Consider the following 24,493-nt stretch of genomic DNA (forward strand, 5'->3'; position numbering starts at 1 on the left):
AAAGGTAATGATTTCTGAGCAATTTGGGAAGCATTCTTATGTAAAGAATATTTGTGGACTTTTTAAGAAGGCTGGTAAACTTTAAAATCTTAAGAAAATTTTGTCTGTTTTCGCAGAAATAATTTATTTTTCAAATGCAAATTAAATGTAACTGTTTATGTCTGTTTCTTTTCATCTGATGCTGAAAACTGGAATCCTTGATTAACATAAGGAAAGCTCATAAGATTATAAAAAGTATAATTTAAGAAATAGCAAATCTTTCATTTGCTTCCAACATGTGTGAACATTGATATGCAATGTGTCAATTTTCCTGTTAAGCTAACACATTTGCAATTCTTTTCTTTAAGGCAAATCCTCCTCCAGTATTGGTCAACACAGATAGCTTGGAAACATCAACTTATGTAAGTTCAATTTCTTCCACACATTTAAGTAATTCTGCTTTTCCTGTTCAGTTTTGATACATACACAAAGATCACAGCTTCATTTTCTCTAATACATTGTACTCGTGATGTTTCACTGCTCTGTTAATTATTAAAGAAGGTAAAGCAATACTGTCCCTTTCTGGTGGTTTTTTCCCCATACCTGTATAAAGCAGAGATGTTGAAATGCATGACTTATTTTTAAATTAAAATGATTAATTTTCACTAAAGGCTATCGCTGACTAATGGTCACTTACACAGTGCCATATGTCCAGTCATTTTAGAAATCTAGTTGGTTGACTAGAATTTTAGTATCCAGGTTAATATGTACGTTCAAATGTTAAAGTAGTTCTAAGTTCGTATTAAAATGATTAGTGCTTCTTTATAAACTTACTTTGTTAAAAAGCCCTTAAAGATAAGCAGCTAGAACAGCAGAATCTAATCTAACATTTTTTACTCCAAAGGAAAATGCCTTTGGAGATGTTGAAGTAGTAGTAGTAGTTCTCATGCTTTTTTTTCCCCCCAATCGAATGGTACATAGTTTTATAGACTGTAAAAGTACTTTTTTCCCATTTTTGAACATAGTTGATTTCAATGTGTACTTTAAAACATTGCCTAATCTGGGACACCTGGGTGGCGCAGTGGCTGAGCGTCTGCCTTTGGCTCAGGTCGTGATCCCGGAGTCCTGGGATTGAGTCCTGTATCAGGCTTCCCATAGGGAGCCTGCTTCTCCCTCTGCCTGAATCTTTGCCTCTCTGTGTGTGTCATAAATACATACATACATACATATTTTTAAAAAAATAAAAACATTGACTAATCCAAGGTAATGAGGACCCTTAGGTTTTCTTCTGAGAGTTCTGTAGTTGTAGCTGTTACACTTAGATCTTTGATCCATTTTGAGTTATTTTTATTCTGGGAGGTAAAGGTCCAAGTTCATTCTTTTGCCTGTGGATACCAGTTGTCCTGTCCCATCACTATTTGTTGAAAAAACTTCTTTCTATGTTGAATGGTCTTGGCATCCTTGTAAGAAATCAGTTAGTTATAAATACATGATTTGGGGCACTTGGATGCCATGGTCAGTTAAGCATGCAACTTTTGATCTTGGCTTAGGTTATGATCTCAGGGTTGTGAGATTGAGCCCTGAGTCTGGCTCGGTGCTAGGTGTGGAGCACGCTTAAGATTCTCTCTCCCTCTCCACCTCCCCCCCACCCCAGCCCCACTCGCGTGCACTCTCCCTCTCTTTAAAAAATAAAAATGAATAATATGGATTTATTCTGGATTCTTAATTCCTTACTATGTGTAAGGAATTATCCTAGTGCCAGTACCACATAGTATAATTTTTGAAAGCAGAAGGTATAAGTCCTGCAACTTTTTAGGTTTGTTTTGGCTATTCTGGATTCTATGTGTTTCTATATGAATTTTAGGATCAGCTTGTCAGTTTCTGCATGCAACAAAAGAACAGCTAGGATTTTGATAGGAATCGATTTGAATCTCTAGGTAAATGTGGGCAGTATTGCTGTCTTATCGATAATATGTCTTCTAATCCATGAACACAGGATGGCATTTCATTTGTTTACATCTTTAATTGCTTTCAGTAATGTTTTAATTTTTAGTGTACAAGTCTTAGACTTATTTAATATTCCTTAGTATTTTACTCTTTTAATGCTATTGTAAATGGAATTGCTTAATTTTATTTATGGATTTTTTTATTGCTGATGTATTAGAATATACTGGTTTTTTAAGAATTCATTTAGAACTATAATAGATTTTGGGGCATCTGTGTGACTCAGTGGTTGAGTATCTGCCTTTGGCTCAGGTCATGATCCCGAGATCCTGGGATTGAGTCCCACATCAGACTCCCCACAGGAAGCCTGCTTCTCCCTCTGCCTATGTCTCTGCCTCTCTCCCTCTGTCTCTCATGAATAAATAAATAAAATATATTTTTTAAAAAAAGAAGAAATATGATAGATTTTGATCTTCTATCATGAAGCCTTACTGATCTCATTAGTAGTATTTTTGTATAGATTCTTTTAATATTTTTACATAAAATCATGCTATCTGCAAATAGTTTTACTTCTTCCTTTTGTAATCAAGATGCATTTATTTTTGCCTAATTGCTCTGACTAGGACCTCCATTACAGTGTTTAATAGAAGTTGCAAGAGCAAATATCCTTGTCTTGTTCCTGATCCATGGAGAAAAGCTTTTAGCCTTTTACTATTAAGTATGATGTATTATACTCAATATTTAGTATTAATTGATATAATTTCATTGGCGTTGGGGTTGATTCTGTCTCTCTGCATTCCTGTTCTTTTTTTTAAAGTAGTGAAAAAGGTTAAGGGAAGACAAAGTTAAAAACAAAAATTCTAAGTTCTTACTGGTTTTAGTAATAAGATGGAAGTAAAGTAATATGTTGAAATCTCATTTTTTTTTTTTTTTTTAAATTCATGAGAGACAAGAGAGAAGCAGAGAGACACAGGCAGAGGAAGAAGCAGGCTCCATGCAGGGAGCCTGATGTGGGACTCGATCCCGGGACTCCAGGATCACGCCCTGGGCCGAAGGCAGACACCCAGTCACTGAGCCACCCAGGTGTCCCTGTTTGTCTTTTTGTTTTTTTCTTAAGACATACTACAAATAGGAAAATTCATTCAATTTGACTTTTGTAGTTTTCTTACATACTAAAAGTTTCTTCACTTTTTCCATATGTGATATAATTGATTACTCCTTATAATTTTAAATCAACATAAATTTGCTGCTCATTATTTAGTAAAATCTTATAAGTAAATTCTTTTGGGGTTAATACTTTTATTTAGTTATGTTAATTTTTTATTAGGAAGAACATTTTCTTCTCAATACATTTTTATTTTTAGATTCTTACCTTTTGATGGTATAGACTTTGAAACTTTTAATTGCCTGAGATTATGCATTAATAGGAACTATGAGTCACATGAATGTTGATAGAATATTGACTTTCAATATATTAATCTTCTAGTTAGAAAGAAATTACTGAATTGAACCTAAACAATAAGGAATTAGTAAATTGGGCTTCTTTTAAAATCTTCCTTTGGAGAAGTCTTATACTGATTAGGTAATAGGATTCTGTTCTGTTTAAATATATTGGTATAGGCTAATGAGGAAATGAAAATATTTGGGCCTATAAGGGACTGAGGATATCTGTGTCATAAATTTTTCTCTGCCTATTTATGGCATATATATATGTGTGTGTGTGTATATATATATATATATATATATATATACACACACACACACTCACACACAATTAAAGCAAATTGTATTAAAAAGAAAAAATTTATACAACTTAAAAATGTGTAAGTGCTATTCCAGTATACTAGTAATAGTTGTAAATGAGTCCATTAACTCTTATCAACAAAATATAAAATACCTAGCAATCAGCTTAACAGGAAATTACAGAGTTTTTAGTAAGAAAACTATAAAATTTTACTGATGGCATTAAAGAATACCTAATTGCAGGAAGATAATGTGGAGATCATCATTTTCCCCAGATGAATCTCTAACTTTGGTATAGTACCCGTTACAGCCTCAAAAAAGAGAGTGAGTGTTGGGGGGGGGGCAGGAAAGGAGATGGGGAAGGGAGAAAGAAGGGATGAGAGAAACAAAAAGGAAGAATTTTAGGATTTAGTTTCTTTTGCAGTAGCCACATTTCAAGTGCTCAGTAGCCATATGTGGGCAGTGACTACTATATTGGATGAGGCAGATTAGAGAAAATTTTATCATCACAGAAACTTCTGTTGAACTGTATTGTTGTATAAAAAAGTAAAAAGTCCGGGCGCCTGGGTGGCTCAATCGGTTAAACTTCTGCCTTCAGCTCAGGTCATGATCCTGGAGTCATTAGGATTGGGGAGAGCGTGCTTAGCGGGGACTCTGCTTCTCCCTCTGCCCCTGCCCTTCCCTGCTTGTGTCATTTGTCTCTCTGGCTCACATTCTCAAATAAATAAAATCTTTGAAAAAAAAAAGAAAGAAAAGTAAAAACTCAAGTATAGTCAAGTAAAATTTAAAATAAAAGTAATTGTGAGATATTTCCCTACCGGATAATAAAACATATTATAAAACATCTGTAATTAAAGCAGCATACTTATGGTCCAAAACTGGATAGATCAATGGAATACAACTTACTTAAACATATGTTGTATAATCTGACCTTTTTTTTTTTTTTTTTTTTTTTGTGGTTAGGTTTCTTTTAGATTGATTGCTCTTAGTTACAGCGCTGTAGGGTTTTTTCTCCACAAACGTTAGGACTTTTATTTTTTTAATATTTAGGAATTTACCACCTGTTCTTAAATGCCTTTGTAATTTGTGCTTTTTGCCCAGACTACTGCCATAACTTCCTCACCAATTTACTTTTTTCCAATTGCTCTCCATTTCTGTTCCATACTATCATAGTTCCTTTTCTGGAAAATCTGTTAAACCTACTTGATGCTCAAAAACTTTCAAGAATATTCCTCATTGCTTAGTACCTTTCACAGGCCCCAGTTTACTTCTAGTTTCTGCTCCAGCTTTGATCCCCTACACAATCCCATTTTGCTTATGGGCCTAAATTTAAAACCTAGAAAATATTAACAATGACAGTTCTCAGGAAGTATTCTAGATCTACTCTTATATTATTAAAGAAGAAAAATTATTTTGTCAATAATACGTTCATTTTGCCTGAAGATCAATCTCCTTGGGTTTTATTCCCATGCTAAGTCTCACCCTCTCATGCTAATTGAGAGTAATAAACCTTATATAATATAAATAATACATCAGGCAAGCATTTCATTCCTATTGGAAGCCACATTTTGTAACGATACAAAAGGAAAACTAAGCAAACTATCCATTTTGTAGTCTTGCTAAAAAACATATTGCCATATTGCTGTTGAAAATATGACACCGCATTGTTCAGGTTTTTTTGTTTTTTGTTTTAATTTCATTTTTACTGTTAATGAAGTGATACCTACAAAGTAATTTGTGGGTTTTGGTAATTAATGTACTCTTGGTATTTTGAAGCCCAGTTTGAATATGTTTAATGTTGTTATTACATTGTCTCTATATCTGAAATTATCAGGAAATTTCAAGTTATTGAAGGTTCAGCAACTAGTCATTTAAAGTCCATATGGTCTTTCTACCTTTTTATGATCCCTCTATGTTACCTGAAATCCTTAGCAGATCTTGATGACTTAGCATTAAATTAAGCATCAAGCACATTTCCCATATACTTACCATTCAAGAAGGCCTAATGGTGAAACTCAAATTTCTTAGAGATCATAAGGTACAGAAATTTGACTTATTAACACCAAAAGGGCCATATAAACATAGTTATGTTGAAATGTTCTCCAGAATAAAATTTCAGAGTATTTAGAAACAAACACGTGAACAAAAATAGAGCCCAGTGTAGCAGCTTTGGGATTTAGCCAAAGCCATGTGCTGAAGAAAATTTATTAACTTTAATGGATGTTTTTAAAAATAGAAGAGTAATCAGCATAAATGAATTGGGTGTTCAGCTCAAAAATCTTTAATAAAAAGTCTAAAGAAAGAATAAAGAACTGATAAAAATAAAAGCAGAAAGTAATAGCATAGAATGTGATAGATTAATCAGTAATATTAAAACTACTTTGATAAAACAGACTTTTGGCAAGTCTATGCAAGGAAAAATAAAGATGATCAGATAACCTTTAGAATAAGAAAAGTGGTATAGCTGCAGGTATGGGTTTTATTTTTATTCGTGACAAATGACTTCCAGTCAAGTTGGTAGGAATTCTAGATGCACAGAAATCTGTTAAAGGTGGGGGAGGGACAGTAAAATATCCCGTAAACTGAAAAAGCACTTGGAAACCAGAAAACAAAGCAGGCCACTCCATACAGTTTACAGAATTTTATTCAAGGTAACTTACTGACTAGGGGAGAAGGGGGTGGGGGACTCAGATTTTTGACAATCCATGGCAGCTGTATGGCTGTTCTCCATAAAGTCTGGACCTTAGTTCACAGATTTTCTAGGGCGAAGGGACTTGCAGAAGGGCATTGTAGTGAGATCAAAGGGTTCATGTGCACCTAACTGACTACTAACCTTTAATTACATCTTGTGGCACCACCTATACATCAGGGAGAGAAAAGACTATATATTATCCCTCAACAGATTCATAGTAGGCCAAAGCAAGCCTTCCCACATCTAGGTTTTAGTGGGCATTTCTAAGGTATGTATATTAATCTACAAGGGGCATGGAACTTGTGGCCCTGAGAGGTCATCAAGTGAACATATGAACAAGACAAAGGGCCAAAGATGGAGTCAGAATTGTCAGCACTCATACAAAATGAAAGATTAAAAAAATTATATGTGTATATATATGTATCATAACATAATCTCAAAAACAAGAAGAAAAGCTATTTAGATGAGAAAGGAAACAAAATAGCAATTGGGTTTGAATTGATTAGAGCCAAGAAAACCCCAAAAGATGGGCAGCCTGGGTGGCTCAGCGGTTTAGCGCTGCTTTCAGCCCAGGGCATGGTCCTGGAGACCCAGGATCGAGTCCCATATCGGACTCCCTGCATGGAGCCTGCATTTCCCTCTGCCCATGTCTGTCTGTCTCTCTCTCTCTCATTAATAAATAAAATCTTTAAAAAAGAAAAAAGGCAGCCCGGGTGGCTCAGCGGTCTAGCGCCGCCTTCCTCCCAGGGCCTGATCCTGGAGATCCCGGATTGAGTCCCACATCAGGCTCCTGCATGGAGCCTGCTTCTCCCCCTGCCTGTGTCTCTGCCTCTCTCTCTCTCTCTCTCTCTGTCTCTCTGTCTCTCATGAATAAACAAATAAAATCTTAAAAAAGAAAAGAAAAACAAAACCCAAAAAGAGATGAGTTTCAAAAGCCCGCAAGAAAAAACTCCTAAGCCCTAAACTGGACCTGAATTATGGGTGCTTTCTTTCACAGTATAGTGAAGAAAATGCAAAGTAGCTTACATAGATGTCATTATTCTGTTGGTTCAGTATTCTATTGCTGTATAACAAACCACTCTAAAACTTCAGTGGCTTAAAAAACAATTCATTATTTCTCATGATTTTCTGGGTTAACTGGAAGGTTCTTCTGCTTCATATTGGCTGGGACACTGGAAAAGGCTGGAAGATCCAAAATAGCCTCATTCATGTGACTGGCAGTTGATGCTTGTTGCTAGTTAGGAGTGCAGCTGGGACTTTTGGCCAAGGGCCTTAATTCTCCTTCATTTGAATCTTCTCATGGGCTAGTTGATCTTCCTCACTTTATAGCTCCTAATTTCTAAGAAAGTACCTTCTAAGACAAAGGTATATATTACAAGGTATCATATGACCTTTAGAAACCACACAGCATCATTTGTGCAACATTCTTTTTAACAAAGTTCATCTAGGACCTGCCTACATCCAAGGGAAGGAGAAATAGATGACATCTCTTGATGGTAGGATGATTTTGTCATGTTGCAAAAGAGCATGTAGGATGGAAGAGGGGAGGCATCTAAAGAAATGCAGTTTATCACAATCCCTATATGACTCAGGTATTTTGCACAGCTTCATATCAGAAACGTTAAAGCAATGGAGCATGAACCTAGATTAATCCAGTCCCAAGTATTATTTACCTTTCACCAATGGCCTTCACTGTGAAAATTACTGCTTCCAGGAGGGAATAGGGAATAAATTGGAAGTTATAAAATAAAGTGCTTGTCTATAAGATGTGAGCAAGAACTTGAATGAGGAATCAAATTTGGACATGGAATATATAAGTGAAATTTGTGACAGAGGAAGCACTAAAGTAAGAGGTGGGAACTTACAAGATATGCAAAGGAAGGGGCAAGTCATTTAAATTTGATGGTATGTAACGCTCATGAAAAAGTGAGTTATATCTTTTAGGAATGAAGCTAAGTGAAAGATTGGGGTCAGTTCATACAGAGCCTTGTATGAGAGTTTCTGAAAGTTTTAGAGCAAGTATGTTATTAGACATGGCCTTCAAAAAGATTCATCAGTGTAAACTCTAACACATTAGAGTTATTTGGGCAGCAGAGAATACTAATGTAAGAGATTAGGTAGGTTACATTGGCACTTGTCCAGGAAAGATTAACAAAGGCTTCAATCAGGGTAATAGAGATGAGAATGAAGAGGTGATGGTTTTCAGAAAAATTGAAGTATTCGAATCAGTGAAAATTGGCAACTGATTATATGTGTGGATCCAAGGCAGTGAAGAGTTTAAGTTCCATAATATAAAAAGCTGTATGTACCCTTTCTGTATTTGAAAGTCATAATATCATGAACGTCAACTCATTACTCACATTTGTACTCTTCTATTCCTTGAAAATTTTATTTAAAATTATTAAAATGAAGCCAAATTATATGATTACTAGCACATTTAACAGGTTTGCATTAATAAAGTCACACAAAAATAATGTCTTGACATTTCAAATTTTATACGCTAAATTTCTATGCTACTTCTTTTCTCCCCCATTAGGTTAATGGCACTGATGCAGATTATGAATATGAAGAAATCACACTTGAAAGGGTAAAAATTTAATTATCTTATATTTTTATGCATAAATCTGTTGCTAAAGAATTCTTTAAATATACTGCTCTTTCACATAGAATTCAAGAGAAAAAAGATTTTTCAAAAACAGAACCATGTAATATTAGTTTCTTTTAGAAGTACCCATATTATAAAACTGTGGTATTTTTAGAACATGCTGCTTTTCCTTAATAACCTTGTTTTAAAAAAAATAAACTTTTTATTTGAAATAGTTTTAGATTTACAGAAAAGCTATACCAGAAATTTCCATTTATCTTGGCCTCAGTTTTGCCTATTGTTAACATCTTACATTACTAGAGTACATTTGTTTCAACTGATGAACCAATATTGACGTATTATAATTCATTAAAGTTTATACTTTATTTGGATTTCCTTAGTTTTTATGTTTTTCTCTTTCAGAGTCCTAGAATACCACATTACATTTAGTTATTTATTTTTTTATTTAGTTATTTATTTAGTTATTATTTATTACATTTAGTTACCATATCTCCTGGTCTAACAGTTTCTCAGATTTTTGTTTTTAAATTTCATTTTTATCTTTGATATAAAACATTATTGATTTAAAGCATTTAGTATGCTAGTGATATGCTTATTGTTAACAGTTTTCTTCTTTTTTTTTTTTTTTTTTTTTAAATTTTTTATTTATGATAGTCACAGAGAGAGAGAGAGAGGCAGAGACACAGGCAGAGGGAGAAGCAGGCTCCATGCACCGGGAGCCTGATGTGGGATTCGATCCCGGGTCTCCAGGATCGCGCCCTGGGCCAAAGGCAGGCGCCAAACCGCTGCGCCACCCAAGGATCCCAACAGTTTTCTTCTTTAGCAAAGTGATAACCCATGGTTCTAGTGGACAAGATCCTATTGATAATTTATGTACTTCCCCCAGACAAAAATAACTTAAGGGTACGATTTAGATTTGTGAATTTTTCTGAAATATTTACCCCTTAAGAATATCTGCATTTAGATGATGATGTATTTCAGTAATGCCACCTTGTCTGATGAGCGTTTTTAAGAAATGAATTGTTTCACACAAGTAAATTTCCTAAGTAACTGAATGTTTAAGACTGAAATTCTAGATAACTAGATTAACTTCTGTGTGAAGCCACAGTGGACTCTGAGTGGAAATAGACCTGAAAGGATCTTTTACATGTATACTAGATCTTTGTTGCCCACTATCCAAATTTGGGTTACCTGTTTAAGTAAAATAGGTGAATAACTCTTCAAGCGTAATATTAATGTAGTATACATATTTTAATATGATATTTTTTCCAGCTTTATTGAGATATAATTGACATATAATTTTTTATCTTACTCATTTTTCGTTCTTTCCCAGTGCCTTTTAAATTCATTTAGCTTAAAAAATTTCATTTAGCTCAGACTGGACATTGTTTTTTTTCTTACTTCTAAAACTTGAGTACCAGGAATTGGAGAAATGTTGTTAAAAGATAAAAACTTGCAACTAGGAGATGGATTGATTTCTGAAGATCTAATACACAGCATTCTGATTATAGTTGACAAGACTAGATTATATACTTAAAAATTGGTAAGAGGCTAGATCTTAAATATTCTCACCACAGAAAAAAATGGCAATTATGTGACATGATAGAGATGTTAGCTAAAGCAATAGTTGTAATCATATTGCAATATATAAATGTCAAATCAACACATTGTACACCTTAAATTTATACGATCTTATATGTAGATTTTATCTCAATTTGTAAAAAAGCAAAGAAAAAAATCTTTGAGTACCTGAGTAACTTGGTAACATGACACAACTTATTGATTCTATTACCAAATTCTAGTAACTCTTAAAGAGTTTAGACCAAAAAAATTATTAAAATAGAGTTTTAAACCACATCATAGTAGAGGGAATGTTTAAGCTATTTAATATTTAACAGTTACCAGTTCAGATTTATCTGCTTATGCCTAAAAGCCAGAGTATAGAACATTTTTGCAAAAATAAACATTTTTTAATACCATTGATTAGAACAATTGTCTTTAAAGATTTTTGGTAGCAGTAGAAACTTTTCTTCAAAGAAAATATTGTTCAGAAACCCAGTATGTGAAACAAGTAACAAGTAGCACCTCTTTGGCAAAATTGATTTTGCTAACAAGAAAACTCACCAATTGGCTTCTCAGGTTGAACTTTCGGAATTAAAAAATGCCGTTTGCTCTCCAGGTATCTTGGTTAAACATGTCAAGGATGATGACTTTTAATAGATACAATTTGGTCATTTTACAGTCAGCTGATGGAAAGGTTAGTAAAAGAAAAGTACCACCCCCTAACCCCACTTTTAAAAGGCTGAAATAATGTTAGTTTTACCTACTCAGAAATAATTGTACCAGGAAGATCACTTCAGTATTTTTCTCTTAGGAGACATTTGCCTTACCAAACATGAGTGAGATACATTCTAAAAGAAAGAGACCTAATAGTGACCTTGCAGAGGGTTAACTGATCCAAGTATGATCCACATACTTTACTTCAAAAGAACTTAGTACTTACTCAGAAGTAATGCCTTTGAATTCTGCATAGAGAAAAAAAAGAGCTTTCCTTATACTTCTTAATTTAGAATTTTCATATCCCCTATATATACACCTTTATAAATGTGTTCCCATGTCATTACAGTTTCTAGGTCCTAAAATGACTGGAATCTATCAAGAAAGGTAATTCTTATTCAGGCTTAATTTTTTTTTCCTTTATCTCTAGGGAAATTCAGGGCTTGGTTTCAGTATTGCAGGAGGTACGGACAACCCACACATTGGAGATGACTCAAGTATTTTCATTACCAAAATTATTGCAGGGGGAGCGGCTGCCCAAGATGGAAGATTACGGTATGTTTTGCATTTAATGTTGTGATGGTGAATATACCTTGTATATTTTTCCTTAGGCAGATTGAACCAAGGCATCAATACAAATAAGCGCTATCATAATAACCAACATAAGGTAGATACTCTAACAAATGTACATACTCTAACAAATGTACACTAAGCATTGTTTCCTTCTTCATTTAGGAATTTGATATTATAACATGTTGAATCATAAATTTGATGATTTTAAATGTTTGTAAGCAAATTTATAGAAATCATAGAATTCCTTTTGTATTTTTAAATATATTCACAAAATGTTTTCCATTTATTTTCTGGGTAGGAAACATGTATACACTTAGGATATACAAGTGATGATATATATCTGAGTTTGTATCCCATACCACAAAAAGTAAAGATTATGCAAAGTTTAAATAAATTGATACATTATCTTAATTGAGTGAATGAAAGTAATACTGGTCTCTTGTTTAAATGTAGTGTTCCATTGTAGATGATATCTTCTACATACATGTTTCCTTAGACCATAGATTATGGCACTTTTCCTGTTCCCTTGTTTGTTGGGGTGTGTGTGTGTGTGTGTGTGTGTGTGTGTATAGTAACAGTCTAAAGTTTTAGGACTAAGGATTTCTATATGGTCTGTTAAAAATAACGTCTATTTTTAAGGTTGTTGATACCTTCTGCAGCTCTTCAGTTTCTAAACTTCTCATTGGATAGAAAAGGTGATATGTTATTAATGAAATCATTTGGATATAAAATTAATAATTTGACCATTCATGTAAATGCAGACAATTCCCAATTGTGTTTTTATTTGTGCTTATGTGAAAATTAAGCACAAATAATTGTTTCACTAAAGAACATACCTTTAATACTTACTCTAACATATCACTGTCTTCACATACAGTTTCTTTCCTCTTAAGAAAGCTAATTACAAAGAAGCTCATCAGGATCAATTTTAATATTTTAATTGGGTTTTGTTTTCCTTCCCTGCCCAGTTTCAGATGATTTTTCCCCTTAATGAAATGCTATGCAATTTAAACTGAGACCAGAGCTAAGGGAGAAGTTAGGACTAGGAACAAATCAAACTTTAAAAATAATATATTACTGTGTCAAATTTAAGTAAATTATTTACATGAGGAACCTTTTAATTAAGTGATGTAATCATTAGCTTTATATAAATTTCAAGATATAACTTATTTTTTTAATGTATCAGTTTGAAAAAGCAGTCAAATTATTTTTGGATAAATCAATGAGTTATCTCCACTTTGCCACCACTGTCTCTGTGACCTTAAACTTATTGTTCAGTCTGAACCTCAGTTTTCTTTTCTGTGAGTCACAGCTCTATCAGTCATTATCTGGGTGACCTTAGGAAAATTCTAAACTCTTTGTGCCTTAGTTTCTCCAGGTTGTTGTAAGGGTTAAAACACTAAAAGAAGCGCTTGGCATGTGGTTAGTGCTAAATAAATATTTGCTATTTTTGTAAATTATCTTAGTGCTTACACGTAATTAGCATACAAGAACCATACAAATTACAGCTATTTAATATTTTTGTGTGGTAATCTGTTATTTGCACTGTTTATTTGGTTGGCCCTCAGGAAATATTTGTATTTATTATTTATATGACTATTTGATACAGTGGAATTTAACCTGAAGTTTCTTTGTATATATTTTCTTTTTTTTTTGTATATATTTTCTATAGTAAATAATTCTCTACTTTAAAAATGAAAATGACAAAAAATTGTCAGTAAGTTTTATATTTTAATATTTAATTTTTATTTTTAATATTTTGGGTTTCCTCTCAGGGTCAATGACTGTATATTGCGAGTAAATGAAGTAGATGTTCGTGATGTGACACATAGCAAAGCAGTTGAAGCATTGAAAGAAGCAGGGTCTATCGTACGCTTGTATGTAAAAAGACGGAAACCAGTATCAGAAAAAATAATGGAAATAAAGCTTATTAAAGGTCCTAAAGGTATGGAACGGTGAAACCAAGACAGATTATTAAGTAAGAAATTACTGAGATAAATGTAACTATCAAGTTACTTGTGACACACATTCTAAAATTAACAGTAATAGTAATCTACAGAACTTGTGTGGATTTTTAGAATTTCTCTTTAATTTCTGCTGATTTTTGTCTTAGGTAGAATTCTATTTAACACTTGGAACTTATGTATACTGTTGCTATTAACTTGTAATCATCAATCTACAAAATGTATTAAATGCAGATACACAGGCTAAGTTAAAAGAAAGAAGTAATTATGAGTATGTCATTAGCCTCATCTGTAATGGGGACAGTTAATACTTGATTTCTGAGTTTTGAAAACATTGATGGAATTGAGGATAATTACTTATTCTAATTTGTAACTTTATGGAAGAAGTGGTATTCCAACAAATGAAAAAAGGAATAGAAAGCTACAAATTTGTCTAGTATTGAAGCTATGGAATTTATGAATTACAGAAATTCTTTAAAAAATTCAGAGGGGCGCTTGAGTGGTACAGTCTGTTAAGTCTCCAACTCTTGGTTTCAGCTCAGGCCCTGACCTCAGGGTCATGTGATCATGCATGTCAAACTCTAGGCTTAAAGCTCTAGGCTCAAAAAAAGCTCTAGGCTCCACACAGAGGCTGCTTAAGACCCTCTCATACTCTCCCTTTCCTCTCCCACCCCCCATCCCTCTGACTCATGTGTACTTTCTCTCTTTCTAAAATAAATAAGTGAATCTTTAAAAAAAATAAAAGTAATTCATAGAATATTGGGAAAGGAACGAAATTATCCACATTGTGAAGCCTATTAGTTCTGCCTACTACCAAAAATTTTTATTATTTTTCTCAATTGTTTTACTCTTATGAAGGTATTAAAAGTGTTAGAAACACAATCATGATGGGAACAAAAGTGAAACATAATTTTGTAATGCCTCTTTGAACTAACAAACACATTTACAAACAGACCTTAAGAAGTAACCTGGGCAGAGAGGACAGAACTTATTTCTAACTGTAGGAACATCTATATAAAAAATTGTTCAATGACTACAAACTAAACACGTAAGACTTAAAAAATAGGCAAATAGGTGTGCTTGGGTGACTCAGTCACTTGAGCATCCAACCCTTGATCTCAGCTCAGGTCTCGATCTCAGGGTTTTAAGTTCAAGCCCCCCCTCTGGGCCCAATGCTGGGGGTGGAGGCTACTTTAAAAAAAAAAAAAAAGTAGACAAATAGATTCTTCTGTATTTAAAAAAAAAGCACGAGTGTAATAAGACTATCACCTTCTAGTTTTCAACCATTTCTGGACTTAAATTTACATTAAATGATGAAATTTCAAAACTAGTATTTTCCAAACAGGTCTTGGGTTCAGCATTGCTGGAGGTGTTGGAAATCAACATATTCCTGGGGATAATAGCATCTATGTAACCAAGATAATTGAAGGAGGTGCAGCACATAAAGATGGTAAACTTCAGATTGGAGATAAACTTTTAGCAGTGAGTATAAGAAAGCTGTTATTTTAAAAATCATTTTCATGTCTCCTCTCTTTTTTTTTTTTTTTTTTTTTGGAAAAACAAATTTTTCTTGCCAAAAATGTTTAAACAATATTTAAATGAATGAACACTAATCTTTAATCAAAACCTGAAAAATGGTTCTTGGTATTATTTGCCCCTTTTTTCCCCCTCTACTAGCTTCTCTCTCTTTTCTTTTTTTCTTTTTTTTTTCTTTCCTTTTCCTACCCTTTTTTGTTGAAGGGCTAGGGAGTTGGATGCACAGAATTGTTTAAACACAGTATCACCCTTTGTGTGTGACTTTCTTTTCTTTTTTAACTTAATTATAGTATAATGAAGACTGCTAAAATCAAAACTAGAATATCAACAACCTGTTTTTTATTCATTTGCTTTTAAAAATTGTTTAATCACATACCTATGCCTAAATATCTTGTTTAATATTAATTTGTTCTGAAAATGTTCTTAAAGGCTGTTGTGCTGAATGCAGTCTTTTAAGATTTCTTTTTTTACTCAGAATTGGTTTACTAAGATTTATCCAGATTGTTGCCTAGAGCTAAAAATTTATTCATTTCACCTCTACATAATATAGCTCCAGATCTATACTGCAGTTTATTTATCCAGTCTTCATCAATAATGATCCTAGTCTATGTTCCCTAGAAAAACATCTGAAGAAAAGGTACCATGCTAAGGTTTCATTGGGAGATGTAATCTCAGAAGCTAGAGTGAATGAAAATGAAAAGTGAGGGAGAGAATAGGGGAAAGTCAATACAAGGTATTATGTTTCTGAGCTGGCTATAATTTCATAAGAAGATGTCACTAATTGACATATAGGGCAACCTTCCAGTCAGGTGATGTGACACTATTAAACTTTAGATCCAGCCATCCAGGGAAAAGAAAATATTTGTCTCTCTATCTCTTGTTAGATAGAGTCTATTCCATGAATGGTAACTGTCCCTAATTTCTGCACTATTACTCAGCTACTCTGGGCAAATGCTAGGGAAGCCAGCTCCCATATTCCATGGTATAGCATTTCCTCTGAACTGAGAAGTGATGGAAAGAACCAGAGCTTCAGTGATCTAGACAGACCAGAACACAGGCTTTTGACATGTTACAGCTCTCATTTCTGTGGAACACATTAGTCATGCCAAGTGCAGCCCTTACCCTAGAAAAGATTAAAAGATCTGGTAATGGTAGGAGACAAGGTGAGAGAAGTGGTAGCCAGGACTCTCCAGTAAGCACACAGCCAAAGCCTAGTAGGCATGTAGGCTCAAGAAAATCTGAAAAGGCACATAAACTAGATCTGATACAGTAGTAAGTTGGGTTATTGCTTTAAAAAAAAAAAAAAAAAGATTTATTTATTTATTTATTCGTGATAGAGAGAGAGGCAGAGACACAGGCAGAGAAGAAGCAGGCCCCATGCTGGATGCCCGATGCGGGACTCGATCCCGGGACTCCAGGATCACGCCCTGAGCCAAAGGCAGGCGCTAAACCGCGGAGCCACCCAGGGATCCCCATCTTTTTTTTTTTTTTTTTTGGTAGTATGACTAATTCTAGGGAGAGCTGCTGTGTGTCTGGTGAACATGTACATACAAGAGTTTCAATTAACTATTTATCCTAAAGCAGTGGTCATTGAATATCCTCTTAATAACATTATAGCAAAAACATACTGTTTTCCAAACCAGTTATAAAAATGTACACTCCTGTGAGCAATATATAAATGATTCCTCTGTTGTACATGCAGTCCATTACTGCTTATTGCTGAAGCAAGGAGATTGTTTTCAGGTTAATAATGGGGAAGAGGAAAGAGCTGACTTTGGACTGCTTTTCTTTTAACCCTAACCCTAGCCCCTAATCCTAACACACACATCCATTGAAAATAGCCGCCTTTTTTCACCGAGTTTTTCATTTGTACTTTTTAATTTCTTAGATACCATGTTTTCTTTTATGGTTTTTCTAGAATCCATTTTAGTGGTTGGAAAGCCAGCAGTGTGTCCTGATTGACATTTAGTAAGGCTTTGCTTGTCATAATTCCACTGAAATTACTGAATTCTTAGTTCTCAGCTTAATTGCCATCAGGCATTCAGCACAACTTCCTCCTTCTTCAGACCACTTCCATTTTCCATAACAGTTACCCTCTTTCTTGATATTCCTCTTATGTCACTAGTCATTCCTTCTCATCCTCCCTTTTGGTACATCTTCTCTCTAACCTCTAAACATTTAAGTGAGAAAGGACTTGGTCCTTGTACGTTTTTTCTTCTTTTTGATAGGTGGTCAAATAACTTACTGTATCATTGCGAATGATAGGCATAAGTATTATTTTCTGAACTTTAGTTTTATTTTTACATACATACACAATACATTTTGTGCTTGGCTAAACTATAAAAATTTTTAACCATGGTTCTTAGCAGAACAGTTGAAAAGCCCTAAGAGATTTCATCTAGTCTCCTTTCATAAATCTCAAGAATCATGTCAAATTTATTATATCTAAAAAGGAACTTTTGGGGTGCCTGGGTTGAGCATCTGCCTTTGTCTCAGGCTGTGATCCCAGGGTGGTGGGATCAAGTCCTGCATCAGGCTCTCCATTGGGAGCCTGCTTCTCCCTCTGCCTATGTCTCTGCCTCTCTTGCATGAATAAATAAATGAATAAAAACTTTAAAAAATAAAATAAAAATGAATTTCTGAGTTTCATCCTAAGCCTCACCCCCCATCCTCAAATCCTGTTCATTGCACAATCTTCACATCTATTTATCCAGGTCAAAAACTTCAGGCTCATTGTCCTTTTATGCTCCATATTGAATCCCTTGACAAATCTTGTCAGCTCTTTTATCTGTTATCTAATGCTACTAAAGAAAATACAGAAATTAGTGGCTAAAACAACAACAATAATTATTTGCTGACACTTCTGTAATTTGGGTAGGGTTCAGCCAGGACAGCCTCTGTTCTGCATAATGTCACCTGGTAGCTCAACTAGAGATCCAGGAATCCACTTCCAAGTTCACTTATATATGGCAGACAAGTTGGTGTTGGCTCTCAATTGGAGCTGTTAGCCAGTGGCCTCTCCACGTGGCTAAGTTAGGCTTCTCAAGGTTGGTGACCAGGTTACAAGAGGGGCATACCAAAAAGGCAGGCTGCAGTGTGTGGCATTTATCAATCCTCTCTTTGCATCACAATTATTAATGTCTCATTGGCTAAAGCTAGTTACATGACCAAGCAAGGTTCACTGTAGGATGGGATTTTATAGGGTCGTGAACACCAAGATGCAGGGCTCCCTGCAGACCACCAAAAGAACAGTATATCACAGCTGTATATTTCAAAATCCAAGCAGTCCTTCACTTACGTGGTAGTGTGGGACCATAAAAATGACCATATGGCTAAAACTTTGTGAAGCAGTATTATAATCTGTGGCAAAAATTAATGATCTGTGACCTTTAAAAATTTCTGTCAGAACATTAAAAACTTTCTTGTCAATTATACAGGTACAAATTAGGGAAATGAAAAATATACTAAAATGAGTATTTGTTGAGTACATTCAAAATTTAAAACATTAGAAATATTTTTAGTGTTTTATTTCTTTGCAAAAAAAAATTACCAAAAAAAAGAACAAAGTTAACCAAAAGCTAGCAGAAGGGAGGAAATAATAAAAGATTAGAGTAGAAGTTAATAAAATAAGGGATAGGAAAACCAGAGAGAAGATAAACCAAAATCTGGTTCTTTGGAAAGGTGAACAAAATTGACAAACCTTAGCCACACTGATCAAGAAAAAGAGGAGACATAAAGAAATACTGGTATTTATGAATAGGTATATGCCAGCATATTAGATAACTTAGATGAAACTGGACAAATGTCTAGAAAGCCACAACTACCACTTTTATTCAGACTGTACTGAAGAGTCTAGTCAGGAACAAAAAAGAAAAAGACATTCAGATTGGGGAAAGAAGATTACATCTGCAAATAAGTTTTACTTATATATAGAATATCCTAAGGAACCTACTGATAAACTAGTAAGTTTGGCAAGACTGCAGGATATATATCAGTTATATTTCTATAACAGGAGATAGATGAATGATTAACAAATAACTGAAAGAAGTCTCAACTTGAGTATTTAACAGTGAAAGTGAAAACGTAATAATCTACAAATTGAAACATGCTTTTTTATAAATTGATACTGTTCGGTGTTGGCAAAAACCTGAGTAGATGGGTATGACATTCTCACATTCTATGACAGCATAAATTTACTACATACAGTCCTTTATTTAGAACAGTTTAAATATCTGTTAACATTGGAATGGCTTAATAAATTATGATATAACCACACAATGGTGTACTGAGCAACAGGTTTTGGGTTTTTTAAAGATATTATTTATTCATGAGAGACACACAGAGGCAGAGACAGGCAGAGGGAGAAGCAGGCTGCATGCAGGGAGCCCGATGCGGGACTCAATCATGGTATTCCGGGATCACGCCCTGGGCCGAAGGCCAGTGCTCAACTGCTGAGCCCCCCAAGCATCCCTTGGGCAACAGTTTCTTAATTCTGTGTGTCCCAACATGGAAAGATCACTTAAGATATACCTTATATTATAATTCCAGTAGCAGAATAAGAACTTTAATATAGTCTCATTTTCTTAAGAAAAAATCTAAAATATTCCAACAGATACAAATACTTAAGAGTAAAAGGAACATTAGGCTTGGGTATTGTGAGGAATAAGGACTGGAATTAAGATTGGCTATTCCAGGGCAGCCCAGGTGGCTCAGTGGTTTAAGCACTGCCTTCAGCCCAGGGCGTGATCCTGGAGACCCAGGATCAAGTCCCACATCAGGCTCCCTGCATGGAGCCTGCTTCTCCCTGTGCCTGTGCCTCTGCCTCTCTCTGTGTGTGTCTCTCATGAATAAATAAATAAAATCTTTAAAAAAAAAAAAAAAGATTGGCTATTCCATTAACATACATAAACAACTTCCTGATGTGATGGACGGTAAAAATGGGTATTTTCTTTTCACATACCTTTATATTCCTTAAATCACTCCTGCTTTTCCCCTGTGTTTTGGTAATTATTTATAACCAAAAAGCAGAAAGCAAGTGAAAATGTCCTAAACAAATGTCTTTTGGAATTTTCTTTTAGGTGAATAGTGTGTGTTTGGAAGAAGTTACTCACGAAGAAGCAGTAACTGCCTTAAAGAACACATCTGATTTTGTTTACTTGAAAGTGGCAAAACCCACAAGTATGTATATGAATGATGGCTATGCACCACCTGATATTACCAACTGTAAGTGTGTTTGCTTAAATCTATCTTATTTCCCTATTTTTAAATATTTTTAAGGAACAATATTAAACATTTTAACCTAATCAATTTTAAATCAGGATCTTTATAGTAAGAAGGGTGTCCTTTTTCAAAGTTTTATGTAGATAACAGTCACCAAAGATATTTGCTAGTAATGCACATCCTGCTTTGTTCTAATAGTTCTGGAGTGTAGCACAGAAATTTACTCTAACAAGTAATTCTTTTAATAACCAGGGTAATTTTGACGCTTCTGATATTAAATATTTCTAAAACTTGGGCTTTTCTGTGCTCTGTTATGTGAGCACAGATACTATTTCTGTATAAGTTCTTAGTGTATTACCTAACTATATTTGTATACAGTACAATTGTGTTGCCTAGAAATGAACTGTTACATGAAAAGTACTAACATAATTTTAGGTTTCTTATGTGATTCAGTGTTATTTTGATGTACAACTTAGCATAAGATTTAAAAAATATGCATGCATTTATTGAAAATGAAAATTTTATTTCTTTGGTGCATTAAGTTGATATTAGAAGCACTTGCACCCATGTGTTCCAGAGATATTAAATATACTCTCTGTAGTGTGCTTTTCCAAGTTTTCCTCATTTAAATCATAGAAATTTAGAGAGATTTGTGGTTTTATATATGGCAAGGTTCTCAATTTTAAAGCTGTCAAAGTTCATTACTGTTACTGATCATTATAAGTTAAATATCAGTTGTATTTTGAAATGAATATACTGTCTTCCAGTGATACATATTCATTATCTGCCCATTGATTTATTAATTACTCAAGTGTAACTGAACTTTCTAAAATAGTATTCAGTCTCTTTAATGGAGAGGGATGATGTCTTTTTTTTTGTTGTTAATACTTCATTTGTGTCAGAACAGAACTTAGCAACTTGATTAGAATTCTCACATACAGTTGGTCTTACACACCAACTTTATATGTGGGCTTTATGTATTTTTATTTGTAATTAGACATGCTGATTCACTGATAAGCTATTTTACACACCGATATAAGTATCAATGTTATTTATCATGCTGCCTTTACTTGTAACAGTTCTGTGAACTGAGAATTAGTGTCATAATTATAACCAAACACACAAATAATCAGGCTGCTTCTTACAAATATGTTGAAATGAAAAAAATTTTATTTTTTAATTGAATTATCCCCTTTTATATATACTAACATGACATATAAAAATGGAAGAGCTTGTCCTAAAGAGTAATAATTAAATGATTGGTTGTTTTCCCTATAGGTAGAGATAATAATCTTTTTCTCATCTATTGAACTAATAGAACATTATGAAAAAGTTGAAGTTTACCCTTGCTAGTTGACTTCTTTTATAAGATTCTATTTCCATTTCCCCTCTTCTTAGGTGACTATGATTATAAATTTTGTTATATACTTCCAGCCCATGTTCATACTATATATACTGTTCATAAATAATTTATCTGTGTATTTTTAAAAGAGCATTTTTTTTTTTACATTTTATTTATTTATTCATGAGAGACACACAGAGAGAGGCAGAGGGAGAAGCAGGCTCCATGCAGGGAGCCCGACGTGGGACTCGATCCAGGCTCTCCAGGATCACGCCCCAGGCTGAAAGCAGGCGCTAAACCGCTGAGCCATTTGGGCTGCCATAAAAGAGCACTTGTCATTTGGGGTGCCTGGGTGGCTCAGTTGGTTAAGTGTCCAACTCTTGCTTTCAGCTCAGGTCATGATCTTGGGGTCATGAGATCCAGCCTGTGTCGGGCTCCATGTTCTCTCTCTCCTAATAGATAAAATAAATCTTTAGATCTTATCATTATCAGTATTTTCACCACCTCAATTCTTTGACTGCATACCTCACTTTATTTATCCCTGTTGTAACAATTCATCCTCATTTTGACCTTCGATCCTTTGACACTACAACTTGATTGCCCCCCTGTGTCTCCATTTGTCTGTTTTTTATTTTTTATTTTTTTCATTTGTTTTTTAGCTGTGATTTGTCATAATACTCTCATCCTTGCACATATCTTCTATTCCTTTGCTCCCCCTCCTACTACTTCCTCCTTGGTAGAATCCCAGTTGAGTTTCAACCTGCTGTCTTTCTCCATTCCTGCTCCCTAAAAAGCAGAACATGACTGGAGAGAAAAACAAAATTGTTAAGTTATTACCATAAATTTCAGATGGGGCCATACTTTTGTGGTTGTAACCGAAATAGAGATAAGAACCAAAATAGGGTACCCAGGAATAAAAGTTTCTTATTGAAGAGGGAAGTAAGTCCATTAGATCTGACAGAGAACATAATTTCTCTGCTGATATTAGAATTGTGATGCATTTCATGCCTTCTCACTTTAAAATAAAATAAAGATTTTATTTATTTATTTATTTATTCATTCATTCATTCATGAGAGACACGGGGGCAGGAGGGCGGGCAGAGACACAGGCAGAGGGAGAAGCAGGCTCCATGCAGGGAGTCCAATGCAGACCTCGATCCCGGGTCTCCAGGATCACACCCTGAGCCAAAGGCAGGAGCCAAACCACTGAGCTACTCAGGGATCCCCTCTTCTCACTTTTAATTTACATTCTTTTCAGCTGGAAGGCCTTTTTAAACTTCTGATTCGGTCATTCTTTCCACTTTTACTTCAGTTACTTCCACTTGTTTCTCCAAACCTTGGAGAGCTTGGATCATTAACCTTGATACCTAAGAACAAAAAATTAGGCTCCCATGTTTTGTAGTTCTCTAGGGAGTCTTTTTACTTAAGATTTGGGGTATAGGAAATAACATTGTTTTATCTGATCCTTCTCTGGGCTGTCATTTCTTTGATAAGAACATCAGTTTTCAGTCACTGCTATATTGAGACCTTATGCCTTACATGTGAGAATGACTCTTCCAGAAAAGATTCATTGAATAAGGGCACAGTCTGGATATGGCAGGGGGAAAAGTATCTCTTCTGGTTTGGGCAGTTGACTGAACTTCTTGTCTGGTTGTATTTTGTTGTCATTGTTCCAAACAACTGATAATGTGGCAAAGAAATTTGAGTCAACAATCAGAAACTCTAGATTTTAAATGCCAGTAATTGTAGAAGTTCACATGAGTGTCTGTTGTTTTAGGGCAACATGGCTAGTTCCCTTGAAAAATCACAGTTATTCTTGCATTATCACCCAGGAAAGACTTTTGGACTTTGAAAGTCAAGAGCCACGGTAGAAAGCCATTTGGCTTGAATGCAGAAGAACATCTTTAAATATGAACTAGATAGGAAACAGTTACCATTGGACACTGCAAACCTACAAAATGAAAGATACACGAAAGTCCCAAGCCCTATACTATCAATAGACATTGTAATGTTTTCCTTTTTGTGTGATTAGAGAGAGAGAGATACACGTGCTGATAGAGCATACATTTTTTTCCAGTATGCCATGGTTGTGGTTATTAATGGTTGTCTTTCACATAGGTCACTTCACTTCTTTTACCTCTCAAGCCATTATAATAATTTAAACTAATTATGCTTACATTTTGTACTCCTGATGTGTTTTATAATGCTTTGTGCATAGAAAACAGTATACAATGAAAGAAGAGACAATCATAAAGCCTCATAAGTTAAATATTGCTTTCAGTGTGCTTTGATAATGATGCAGATAATTCAAATGTGTTGTGTTCTTAAAGCTACAACTGAAATGTGTTGCTTACCTAAAAAGGAATAGCTTTGTAATTTTTTTTTTTAATTTTTATTTATTTATGATAGTCACACAGAGAGAGAAAGAGGCAGAGACACAGGCAGGGGGAGAAGCAGGCTCCATGCACCAGGAGCCCGACGTGGGATTCGATCCCGGGTCTCCAGGATCGCGCCCTGGGCCAAAGGCAGGCGCCAAACCGCTGCGCCACCCAGGGATCCTGATTTGTAATTTTTTTTACAAAAAAAAATGTATTTTTTTTTTTCTATTTGTTTTCTTT

The 24,493-nt window shown here is 34.5% G+C and overlaps 1 protein-coding gene across 15 annotated transcripts in view; it reads left to right on the top strand.

Moving 5' to 3' along the window:
• The window catches only part of DLG1 (discs large MAGUK scaffold protein 1), a 232,396-nt gene that overhangs the window by 127,507 nt on the left and 80,396 nt on the right, over positions 1–24,493 (top strand). For all 15 annotated transcript variants that reach the window (XM_041748422.1, XM_041748253.1, XM_041748574.1 and 12 more), the window contains 6 exons: positions 348–401; positions 8,895–8,945; positions 11,671–11,795; positions 13,589–13,758; positions 15,123–15,259; positions 20,392–20,536. In XM_041748422.1, coding sequence (XP_041604356.1) covers positions 348–401; positions 8,895–8,945; positions 11,671–11,795; positions 13,589–13,758; positions 15,123–15,259; positions 20,392–20,536 — 682 coding nt within the window. The remainder of the gene's footprint in view (positions 1–347; positions 402–8,894; positions 8,946–11,670; positions 11,796–13,588; positions 13,759–15,122; positions 15,260–20,391; positions 20,537–24,493) is intronic.

Source organism: Vulpes lagopus, chromosome 1, assembly GCF_018345385.1.
Source record: "Vulpes lagopus strain Blue_001 chromosome 1, ASM1834538v1, whole genome shotgun sequence".
Taxonomy (NCBI): Eukaryota; Metazoa; Chordata; class Mammalia; order Carnivora; family Canidae; genus Vulpes; species Vulpes lagopus.